This window comes from Vipera berus (assembly GCF_964194415.1).
Source record: "Vipera berus genome assembly, chromosome: 4".
Taxonomy (NCBI): Eukaryota; Metazoa; Chordata; class Lepidosauria; order Squamata; family Viperidae; genus Vipera; species Vipera berus.
Window position 1 is genome coordinate 9,404,815 of NC_138206.1, and position 12,169 is coordinate 9,416,983.

The 12,169-nt window shown below is 44.4% G+C and overlaps 1 protein-coding gene across 1 annotated transcript in view; it reads right to left on the reverse strand.

The window, feature by feature from the left end:
• Nucleotides 1-4,078: 4,078 nt before the first annotated feature.
• Nucleotides 4,079-12,169, reverse strand: part of ME3 (malic enzyme 3) — a 130,131-nt gene continuing 122,040 nt past the window's right edge. Inside the window, exons 12-15 of the mRNA XM_081327585.1 lie at nucleotides 11,446-11,588; nucleotides 9,467-9,640; nucleotides 7,786-7,884; nucleotides 4,079-6,420 (exon numbers count right to left, since the gene is read on the reverse strand). Of these exons, the coding sequence (XP_081183711.1) occupies nucleotides 6,259-6,420; nucleotides 7,786-7,884; nucleotides 9,467-9,640; nucleotides 11,446-11,588 (578 nt within the window). The 3' untranslated portion in view covers nucleotides 4,079-6,258. The remainder of the gene's footprint in view (nucleotides 6,421-7,785; nucleotides 7,885-9,466; nucleotides 9,641-11,445; nucleotides 11,589-12,169) is intronic.

Sequence of the window (12,169 nt, forward strand, 5' to 3'; positions counted from 1 at the left end):
GTGTACAGACCAAGTCATAAGCCACTTTTTCCAGACCCATTTAATTTCAAGTAGTCATCAAACGAATGGTTTTTGGTTTGGTTTTTAAGAAGAGACCGGACAGCCATTTGTCTGAAATGGCATAGGGTTTCCTGAATGATCAGGGAGTTGGACTAGCTGACCTCCAAGGTCCCTTCTAACATCATCATCATCATCCATCTCAGTCAGCCAGATGTTCAGACTGGATTTGACATTTTTGTCTACCTATCGAGTCCTTATCAAGGACCTGAGATAGGCAGATGTGGATGTTTGATGGTATTACAGATATCGTCGCAGGATGGAAGCAGTTCCTAGTAAGGCTGCCTTTTGCAACTGACTAATGGCGAATTTGTCAATGCCAATGGTGTTCAAGTGGTGCTCGAGTTGTTTTGGGATTGCACCCAAGGTGCCTATTACTACTACTATCATCATCATCATCATCACCATACCTGTCGAGTCCTTACCAAGGACCTGGGATAGGCAGATGTGGATGTTTGATGGTATTACAGATATCGTCGCAGGATGGAAGCAGTTCCTAGTAAGGCTGCCTTTTGCAACTGACTAATGGCGAATTTGTCAATGCCAATGGTGTTCAAGTGGTGCTCGAGTTGTTTTGGGATTGCACCCAAGGTGCCTATTACTACTACTATCATCATCATCATCATCACCATACCTGTCGAGTCCTTACCAAGGACCTGGGATAGGCAGATGTGGATGTTTGATGGTATTACAGATATCGTCGCAGGATGGAAGCAGTTCCTAGTAAGGCTGCCTTTTGCAATTGACTAATGGTGAATTTGTCAATGCCAATGGTGTTCAAGTGGTGCTCCAGTTGTTTAGGGATTGCACCCAAGGAACCTATTACTATTATTATTGTTGTTGTAATTTGAGGACTACCTGTAACACAGCAACCAGTGTATTTTGCACCTTTCTCATTTGATACTGTCTCTTCCACAAATGTGATAGATACCACCACGTTTGCATGCACACAACATACTGGGAAGCTTTACTAAATATGTGAAAGGGATCCTGTTGGGTCACAAGGTATCTAAAGCCTTCTGGCTACCATAGGAAAATAGAAAAAGTCATTTTAGGGAAATAACTTCTTCATCTTTTCTCATTAAAACTAAGAAACATCCCCGACTTGTATTTTTATCACTTGCATTTTAATTCTATCAAAAATTGTTAATATAATTGCGCCGGGGAGCAAACACTTGCCGGGAATAACTGAGAAAGCCAAAAAAAAAAAAAAAAAAAGAATTTGGATGTTCACCTGTTCTGGTTTGTAAGAAAACTACCCTCTGTTCAAAATACCAATATCAGCAGTTGGTCTTGTCCCTACAATTTAGGCGAGGAATGAATATAATTATAATGCCATTGTGCATTAATTTCCTTAGCAAAGGGGCAATCATTTGGGTCCCTAGCATTTAAAGGTCAATCATTCATTTAGTGGCCATTCAAAGTTAGAACATCCCTGAAGAGTGACTTATGTCCGTTTTTCTCACTCGTGACGGTTGCCACATCCCCGTGGCCACGTGATCAAAATTCAAATGCTCAGCAATGGACTCCCATTTATGACGGTTGCGGGGTCCCGGGGTCATGTGATTGCCATTTGTGACTTTTCTAACGAGCAAAGTCAATGAGGGAACTTAATAGGTGCAGTGATTCACTTCACAGCTGTGGCAAGAAGTGTCATCAAATGGGGGCAAAACTCAATAACTGTCTCGCTTAGCAACAGAAATGTTGGGCTTTATTCTGGTTGTGAGTTGAGGACTACTTATCTGTGGAGAGGGGAGTTATGGGAAAAGAAACAAAGCACACACAAAGACAAATATCAGCAGCTGTTTGGCCAAATATTTGGCACCGTTCATAATAGTCTTTCTAAGGATTTGGTAACCATAATTTCCTCCTAGAGATTCCAACAGGAGACAGATGCCATCACACAGCAGTTAGTCGTGAAGTATTGACTGAATCTACAGCCCATATTATACTACAGTCTTTTATAAGAGATGGGTCCCTGGATGGATTATTGTTTGTAAATTAAGAGCAGGTGACAATTTACTAAAATGGTTTATATTTGTAATGAAGGTTGGAAGCCACTTCTTTATATATTTCCTCCTTTTTTCTTCTTATTTTGTTTCTTTCTTTCTACACTCTCCATCATTTCTTTCCTTGCATTTTTTATCCTTTTATTTCTGAGTTAGCATCAGTTTTTATTACTGAAGATATAATCTTTAGTAAAATTAGTTAAAAAACAACAACCGCTGCAATGACGCCACTTAAACTCCACACTTTTAAATGCATCAGATAAAGAGGGTGGGGCTTCATTTGCCCAACCCAGGATTCCCCTCTGAACCTCTTTGACCACCCTAGGGACCAAATTCACATTTTAAGAACAAAACGAGAACAAGTTGCTTGATGCAATTGAACCCCAGTGTTGTCCCCCTGCTGTTTTCTCAAACTATCTATCTCTGTTCTTTGATGAGAAAACAATGCTGCAGACTTTAATAGCTTAAACCGTTAGAAAACCCTGATTTTTTTAAAAAAAATCCATGAAATTGTTCTCCAAGAAAAGCATCCATTTGTTTTTAGGACAAATCAGAATAGAAGCAGACAATGACTCGGTGAATTTTGAACTTCCTGTGGTCTTTGATCACTTCCAGGAACAGGACAAAAATGGAAGACCGTTTGCAGGTTATAGTAGCTGCATGTGAAACTGCGAAGAAAAACAGTTCTTTTAAAACACCATGTCCAGGATGGTTAAATACAGGATACTAGCTAGATTTTAGGGACTTTGGGCCTGATTCAGCAAGATCTGTTGGAAGGAATGACAATCAATTTTCGATGAATGACCAGTGGGGTGAAGCATTACCTGAGGAGGACTCAAAAGCTTTTAGCTTTGGCAGAAGTTATCTGCCATTTCTTTTCCTTTTTCAGGTTTCCCAACCGTCGCAACTTTAAGACACTTGGAATTCAACCCCCAGAATTCCATGAGTCCATGTGTGTTAAAGTTGCCAAGTTTGGGAAAACTTCTTCATAGGCATATTTTCTCTGATGGGGTCCAGCCAACCAGAGAAGACATGGCGGCACTTTGGGCTAAGGGTATACAGTACAAGGAGAGGCTAGACGTCCATCTGTCTGGGGGTGCCCTAATTTGGATTCCTGTATTGGTCAGGGTTTAGAGCCCCAAACAGCCTCTTCTATGATTTTAATTACAATACTCCCTTTTTATGGTTCTGTAATCCCATAATTCAGGGTAGAATCAGGGCGACTGGATGGAGCTGAGCATTTACTAGCCGGATGCCCTTCCTGACACCATGCAGAGTTCACAGCAGATATTTTTTTCTTTGAGCTCTAAGAGAGAAACATCTGCTAGCTACCTAGAATTGAACTCTTAGGACGGGAGCATCTTCAACACTAGGCTACCACTAGGTTCATGATTTTAAATAAGGTAAAGGTAAAGTTTCCCCTGCACATGAGCGCTAGTCGTTTCCAACTCTAGGGGCCAGTGCTCATCTCCGTTTCAAAGCCGAGGAGCCAGCGCTTGTCCGAGGACGTCTCCGTGGTCATGTGGCCGGCATGACTGGACACCAAAGGCGCACAGAACGCTGTTACCTTCCCACTGCAGTGGTCCCTATTTTTCTACTTGCATTTTTACATGCTTTTGAACTGCTAGGTTGGCAGAAGCTGGGACGAGTAACAGGCGCTCACTCTGTTACGTGGCACTCGGGATTCAACCCAATAAACTGCCGACCTTCTGATCGACAAGCTCAGCGTCCTAACCCACTGAGCCACCGCGTCCCTTTGCTTTTAAATACAATACCATTAAAGCAAGAGAGAGAGAGAGAGAGAGAGAGAGAGAGAGAGAGAGAGAGAGAGAGAGAGAGAGAGAGAGAGAGAGAGAGAGAGAGAGAGAGAGAGAGAGAATAGTCCCTGAGATTACAATGTCTGGGTTGTGTTTGATGGCGAGGCATGTGAATTAACAGATGACTATTTTTTCCCCTCAAGGCATAGTAGTGATCGTCTCATGATTTAAGCTTAGGACACATCTAAAGGAACTTCTGCAGGACCTTCTCTAATCCGCATCCTCTGGGTTCCCTTGCCACCAAAATAAAATAAAAACGTTGCAATTTGGAGCAAGGCTTTGCCTTCTCTTCCTCAACACTCGAGGTTGAAATTGCAGTTCATCTTTTATTAGAAAAGCTACATCCGTTTCTTTACGACTGGGTGAAGCCAGGATCATCCTTAATGGGAAGGTCTGAAGACTAGCTTAAAATCCCCACTCCTAACTCTATCCTAAGCTCTAACCAGAACCCTTCAGATACTTCTATTTCTACAGAACAGGCCTGGGAAAAAAAGCTATAATCTACAGCAATTTTAAGATGCGTGGACTTCAGTTCCCAGAACCCCCCACCTATCCTTGATGGCTAGGGAATTCTGGGAATTGAAGTCCACCTATCTTAAAGTCGTCAAGTTTGGGAAACACCGGTCTACAGTCACCATCAAAGCCCCCTGTTTTAATTGTATTAGCTACAGATGGTCCTCAACCTACGACTATTCATTCATTCAGCAACTGTTTGAAGTTTGAACAGCACTGAGTGAATGATGGCTGTGACTGGTCCTTGGGATGCTGGTTGTGCCAGCATCTCCACAGTCACACGATCATGATTTGGGCCCTTGGCAACCAGTTTGCACTTACAACCGGTTGCAGAGCACACAATCATATGACTGCCATTTGGAACCTTCCCCTGCTGGCTTTCCCAGGAAGTCAATGGGGAAGCCAACAGGGAAGGTTGCAAATTGCTGGGTTACGTTTCCTTGACTGATGCAACCTTCCCACATCCCTTCTACCTCCCTCTACTCAGCACAAGCCTCTCACCTGCCTGCTGGCCCAGGACTTACAATTCCCCGCCAGCTTCCCAACTGACTTTGGTTGTGGGCAACTGGCAGGAAGATGCCTCATCTAACAACTGTGGGATTTGGTTGACAAAGGCAACAAGGACTCCAGAGATTGCTGTTGCTAAACTATGAGGTCTTGTTTTAACGAAAGAAAAAACTGTCCCCATTGCCGTTGTAAGCTGAGGATTACCTGTATTCAAACTGGAGCATGAAATGGTCAGCCATATTTTGTTTGATGTCGCACGAATCCACCTTATGCTATTATTATCTTTCGGCATATCGTGCAACCTACACACCTGGGGTACTTGAGTAAACCGGGACTTAATTAACTATGGATATACGTATTGTTGTGACCATACACTTGGAGTGCTTCTTGAGTTACTCTATGTGGCCAACCAAAACATAGGGAGTTTGGTAGAACTTTCATTGTTATATGGTAATAGGACGTTACATAAGCTGGTTAGAGAAATATCAGTTATCTGGAAACTTTTCAGTAAATTGGGCTAGTGGGAACTCTGCGTGACTACTAATACCACCCTACACATCTCTAATGAGGATCAGGGTTAGGATCAGGGCCCCAATGATAGTTGCTAAGACCGGTAGAAGCCATGCAGAACTCTGGGCAAGAAGTCACTTCTGAACTGTATGTCATGGCTGTTCCATGGGTATTTTGAAACAGTTGCATTCTCCTAAACCAGGGGTAGGCAACCTGGGCTCTTTTATGACTCGTGGACTTCAACTCCCAGAATTCCTGAGCCAGCCAGGTTGAGGGAAAAAGGAGAGGTTTCCAAGCTGAGTCACGCTGGCTCAGGAATTCTGGGAGTTGAAATCCACGAGTCATAAAAGAGCCAAGGTTGCCTATCCCTGTCCTAAACCCATGGATGGTAACCTTTGCTGTGAAAGGCCATAGCAATTGCACCAGTTTAATAGGTATGCTTTGGGATGAAGCATTTTCTATAAACTCTGGAGAAATTCTTAATCCAGCTTTCATCGTCCTGGAAGTGAACCTTGCTGACAGGGAATTTGGAGAGCTGAATTTCTAATACATTTGGAAAAGACCCAATAAGGGAAGGTCAGTTTCACTTCTGAAAAGAGATTCAAGAATACTGGAACTTGGTAAACTTCAACTAATCACAACAATTGGTCCTCGTTTACTCTGTATGATTTCCGGGTCAGATTTTTTTTTTTTAAAGGAAGCTGCTCATAGAAAGGATGGGTACTTGCTCTTCTCTCAATTTATAACTGAAGATCCTACAAGCCTGAAGGTCAAGACACTTTAGCATCTTAAGGTTCACAGCCGCTTGAAGATTCCCTCTTGCCTGCTTTCACAAAAGAGAAGAATTAAATATTTTGAGTCTTCATGGCTTCCTCTGGCCACTGGTAACTATCAATAATGAAGGAATCATAGTCAGGGCTGTAAACGAGGGATTTCACAAATGCTTCTTTGTCCTCTGGCTCTGGATACCAGGAGGCCAAGTTGTGTTTATAGGCGTAGTCAACCACCTAGGAACAAGAGACAGAAGAAAAACAAAAAACATTGGACAAAGCCATTTATTCCAACTAGATGCCATCTAGATTAGAATTCCCCAACCTTTCCGGGTTGGCAGCCCGGGGCGGGGGAAGGGCAGACGCGTGCGCATGCACGCATGCCCACATGAGTGCCCTTTGCTCACGCAAGTGAGGGCGAGAGCACCTGTGATGCTCGCGCAATTGGGGCTGCGGGAGCCTGCGACGCTCACGTGAGTGGGGCCCCGAGCACCCGTGACCCTCACGTGAGTGGGGCCGTGCGCACACGTGCATGCGCCAGCCAAGCATTCATGTGACTTGGTTGCGAACAGGCCACAGACCGGCAGTGGCCCACAGGTTGGGGACCTCTGATCTAGGTCACTGGTTCTCAACCTTTTCTTCAACACAGACCCTCTTTAAATAACTTCTGTGGACCACCAAGACTTAAGATTCAAATCATAACATTTCTTTAAGCTTTCATGGACCCCCCTGTGACGACATCACGCCCCCCCCCGGTGTCTACACATCACAGTTTGAGAACCACTGATCTAGATCAGAGGTCCCCAACCTTTTGGGCACCAGGGACTGGTTCCGTGGAGAGAAGTTTTTCCGCGGACTGGAAGGTGTGTGGTTTTGTGTGCTGCCTGCATCCCACAGCTGAGGCTTTGCTTGTTTGTGTGGACCGGTTGTTGGCATGCCGCAGACTGGTACTGGTCCGCGGACTGGGGGTTGGGGACCCCTGACCTAGATAACTCCCAGCCTCCAAAGCCAACCACGCTATGATAGGTATTGCAGACGACTTAGCCATTTTGTGACTTGCTCTATGGATGTCACTTAGCAACCATTTGAAATTATAACAAACCTAACTTGGGGCTACTTTTGACCCGCATTTGAAGATCAAACTGCTCCCTCCCCTTGCTCACGTGACTGAACTTCAGGCGCTCGGTAACACAATTGCATTTACGGCCATTTGCAGCATTGCATGGTCACGCGGCTGCATTTTACGACAGTTTTGCCCCAAAATGTACTTCCAGTTTTGGGCAAAACTGTGGCCATAACGAACGACTGGTTTGCTTAACAATTGTGGCATTGCTCAACTGATGCGGCGGCCACTTTACCACCACAACGTCATAAAGTTGTCTGTCATGTGACTGACTCATTTTATGACTTTCAACCATGATGTGAAGGCTCCATTTTGGTCCTATGTCGAGGACTACCTACGAAATAGATTTCTTTTGTTTAGTGACATTTAGCCGGAGGCTGAAACATTCATTGTTTCAAAACAGAGAGGAAACAGGAGTTTGTTTTTCAAGAGCAGGAACTTAAATCTCTCATACCAAGGAACCTCACGAAAGGTCTTACTTTAACGGCAATTTTGAAGGACACGTCTCGAATGCAGCTCAAAGGGGGATAGAGTCTCCCTTCGTCCAGATGTTCCTGTGTAACCTCTTCTGCAATGGCCTAGGAGAGAAGAAAGACAGTGTGCATCACATTAGGAAATGTTTTGCAACAGGGACCATCTCCTCTCTTTGTGTATCTAGTAGTACTTAACCTAAGGCAGTGACGGCGAACCTTTTAGAGACCGAGTGCCCAAACTGCAACCCAAAACCCACTTATGTATCCTTGGGTGCCAGGTGGGTGTGGCCCATTGGCTGGGTGTGGCCCATTGGGTGGGCGTGGCCCATTGGGTGGGCCTGGCTGCGGTGGTAACGACAGACTGGGTGGGACTAAAAAGTTCAATCAATCAATTCCAACTTTGCGAGATTTTTTTTTTCCTCGCGAGAAGTTGAAATTGCTTGATTGAACCTTTTTTTTTTGCACATGGCGGCGCAGGCCAAAAGCGAAAAGGTTTTATAAAACTCAGCTGAATTAATTAAAAATTAAAATTAAATTAAAATTAAATTAAAAATTAAATTAAATTAAGGCCTAGCACTGGGGTGAGGGCGCGCGCAGCAACAGAGAGGGTTCTGCGTGCCACCTGTGGCACGCGTGCCATAGGTTCGCCACCACGGACCTAAGGCATCACAAGTGTCTAGATTCTAGTTCTTCCTAGGGAAGTTGGCTTATTCCAAGTCTGACTGTTGTTTCATCTACCCTACATGCAGGGAGTCCTCGACCATAACTGAGCCCAAAATTTCTGTTGTAAAGTGAGACATTTGGTAGCTGAGTTTTGCTCCATTTTGTGACTTTTCTTGCCACAGCTGCATGCGCTCACCTGCCACTTCTGTGGGCCAGTTCTGAATGGGGTGCAGCCTGGTTAGTGGACCGTGGCCTGAGACTTGGGGACCCCTGGCTTATCATATTTAACAATCCACCACTTAGGACCCAGATTGTTGGGGGCAATTAAGCTGACTTTGTAATAATGCCGCTTGGGGGTGTGTGTGTGAAAGCCCTAATAAGCAGGCATATACATAGAATGAAGGCTACTGCTAAGCTTGTAAGCCGCCCTGAGTCTTCGGAGAAGGGCGGGATATAAATGGAATTAAAATAAAAAAATAAAAAATAAAAAAAATCCCATAACCCCCACCCCCCACCCCCATGGCAACAACACAATAGCAATAGCACTTAGACTTATATACCGCTTCACAGTGCTTTACAGCCCTCTCTAAATGGTTTACATTGTCAGCATATTGTCCCCAACAATCTGGGTCCTCATTTTGCTGACCTCGAAAGAATGGAAGGTTGAGTCAACACTTGAGCCCCATCAGAATCGAACTGCCAAACTGCAGGCAGCCGGTGGTCAGCAGAAATAGAACTGCAGTACTGCATTCTAACCACTGCAGCACTACAGCTCAATCAATCAAATCAACACTTGATCGGCTCCGTCTTCTCAGGCCCACCGACAAAACCAGTATCTCCAAAAAGCAACACGGTGGAGGCCAACCATACTTCAGGGAGAATGACATTCCAAAGGGAAGGGGCCGCCACCGAGAAGGCCTTTCTTTGTGGTCCCACCAGATGTACCTCCCCAATCGATGGGACCCATGACCTACCCTCTCCTTGGAAGTAAAATGATAGTTAAGTGGAACATAAGAGCACAAACCTCTGCTGTGGTGAGAAAGATTTCCTCGGTGATGTGACGGACTCCACAGGCGATGACTCCTAGAGCAACTCCAGGGAAAACGTAGGCGTTGTTTCCTTGACCAGGGAAGAAGATCCGTCCATCGGAGAGGGTTACCTTCGGAAACGGGCTCCCACTGGCGAATATGGCCCGGCCCTATCCAAAGAAATGCAAGATGAAAGTCCAGGCCCCGTCTGATAAGAAGTCAAGGTATTTTGTTTTATTATTTTATTTTATTTTATTATTCTATTTTGTTTTATTATTTATTTTTTACTTTATTATTTTATTTTATTATTTTATGTTATTTTATTTATTTATTTATTTATCATTTTTTATTTTATTTCTTATTTTTATTTTACTATTTTGTTATTTTATTTTAATTATTTATTTTATTTCATTTATTTCATTATTTTTTATTTTTATTTTAATTTAATTTTATTATTTTATCTTACTTTTTATTTTATTTAAGGTAAAAGTAAAGGTAAAGGTTCTCCCGCATATGCGTGCTAGTCGTTTCCGACTCTAGGGGCCGGTGCTCATCTCCGTTTCAAAGCCGAAGAGCCAGCGCTTGTCCGAGGATGTCTCCGTGGTCATGTGGCCGGCATGACTAGACGCCAAGGGCGCACGGAGCGCTGTTACCTTCCCTCCGTAGTGGTCCCTATTTTTCTACTTGTATTTTTACGTGCTTTCGAACTGCTAGGTTGGCAGAAGCTGGGACGAGTAACAGGCGCTCACTCTGTTACGCGGCACTCAGGATTCGACCCGCCAAACTGCCGACCATCTGATTGACAGGCTCACTGAGCCACCGCATTCCTTATTTTTATTTAGTGTATGGCAAAGAAGGTGAATGGAACATGGAAAAAGGAAGACAAGGAACGGGTGCAAAAGGCTGCAATGTTAAAAGACGTCAGACGTGAAACAGCTGCTTTGAAGTGAGTGGAAATCTTCTGATGCTTTTTGTTTTTTGACCATTCCAGCAATGTTTTAAGCCCCCAAAAGCTCCAAACGCTGGCTTGGAAGTCTCCATTCTGAGTTTGGCTGTTCCAAGCATGATGTGTTTCATATCTGACACCTGAGAGACAAGCTTGTCCTCAAACAGTGGCCTCCTCAGTAGCAAAGTTGCCTACAGGTGATCCCTGACTTAGGACTGGCCACTTAGCAACCGTTCAAAGTTAGGATGGGCCCTGAAAAAGATACTGACTACTCTGATCTGAAGTCCCAATGGCTGAGACCACCCGCCCTCAGTCACGTGAAGTCATTTCGGTAACGGGCTCCCCTGTACTGCCATTTGCAGCATCCCGTGGTCACATGACCACAAAGTACAGGCAGTCCACGACTTACGACCACAATTGAGCCCCAAATTTCTGTTGCTAAGTGAAACATTTGTTAAGTGAGTTTTGCCCCATTTTACGACCTTCCTTGCCATAGCTGTTAAGTGAATCACTGCAGTTGTTAAGTTAGTAACCTGATTGTTAAGTGAATCTGCCTTCCCCATTGACCGTGCTCATCAGAAGGTCGCAAAAGTGGATCACGTGACCCCGGGAGACACTGTAGCCGTCATAAATATGAACTAGGCGCCAAGCTTCTGAATTTTAATCATGTGACCATGGGGAGGCGGCAATGGCTGCAAGTGTGACAAACGGTAATAAGTGACTTTTTCCCCGTGCCGTTGTAATTTCGAATAGTCACTAAATGAACTGTTGCAAGTCGAGGACTACCTGTATAATATTTTTGCTAGGAACTTGCGTTAACTTTACGTTTCCTTTAAAAAAAAACCCGGCCATAATGAACAATGACCCTGGCATTTGCTTATTGCACGTTGCACAAAATGTCACAAAATTGGGTATGGTCACACGATGATCCACTTAATGACACCTCAACCTAGGACCGCAATTGTTGGCTCAATTACAGTCGCAAGCGGAGGACTCTGTAGTCGGAAGCTTCGACAAGAGCCGTCTTACGTCTGTCAAGCGGTAACAATCTTCGGCCGTACATTCTGCTTTGCTCGTTGGGTTGCTGAGGGCAAACACAATGGGCTTCTCGTTGAAGGTCCCCATGTCCTTCAAAATCTGGTGAGTGAAGGCACCTGCCACAGCGGCCACACCTGCACGGTTTTTTTTAAAAAAGAAAGAGAACAAACGGAAAAAAACAAGAGTTGGATGGAAATTAATTGACCAGCTCAAGGCTGACTCAGCCTTCCATCCTTCCGAGGTCAGTAAAACGAGGACCCAGATTGTTGGGGGCAAATATGCTGACTCTGTAAACTGCTTAGAGAGAGCTGAAAAGCACTGTGTGAAGCGGTATAGAAGTCTTAAGTACAATTGCTATTTCTTTCTTTTTCTTTCTTTCTTCTCCCTCCCCCCTCTCTCTCCCTCCCTCCCTTCCTTCCTTCCCTCCCTCTGCCAGAGTAGTTAGAATGGAGCATTGCAGGCTAATTCTGCCAACTGCCAGGAGTTCGATTCTGATCAGCTCAAGGCTGACTCAGACTTCCATCCTTCCGAGGTCAGTAAAACGAGGACCCAGATTGTTGGGGGCAAATATGCTGACTCTGTAAAGCATCGTGAAGTGGTACATACGACTAAGTGCTATTGCTAATTTCTCTGTACACTTTACCTGAGAACTGAATGTACCTGTTTTCTCGGTTCACACAAATGCTGAAGGAAAAGCTAAGCAAACAGGTTGGAT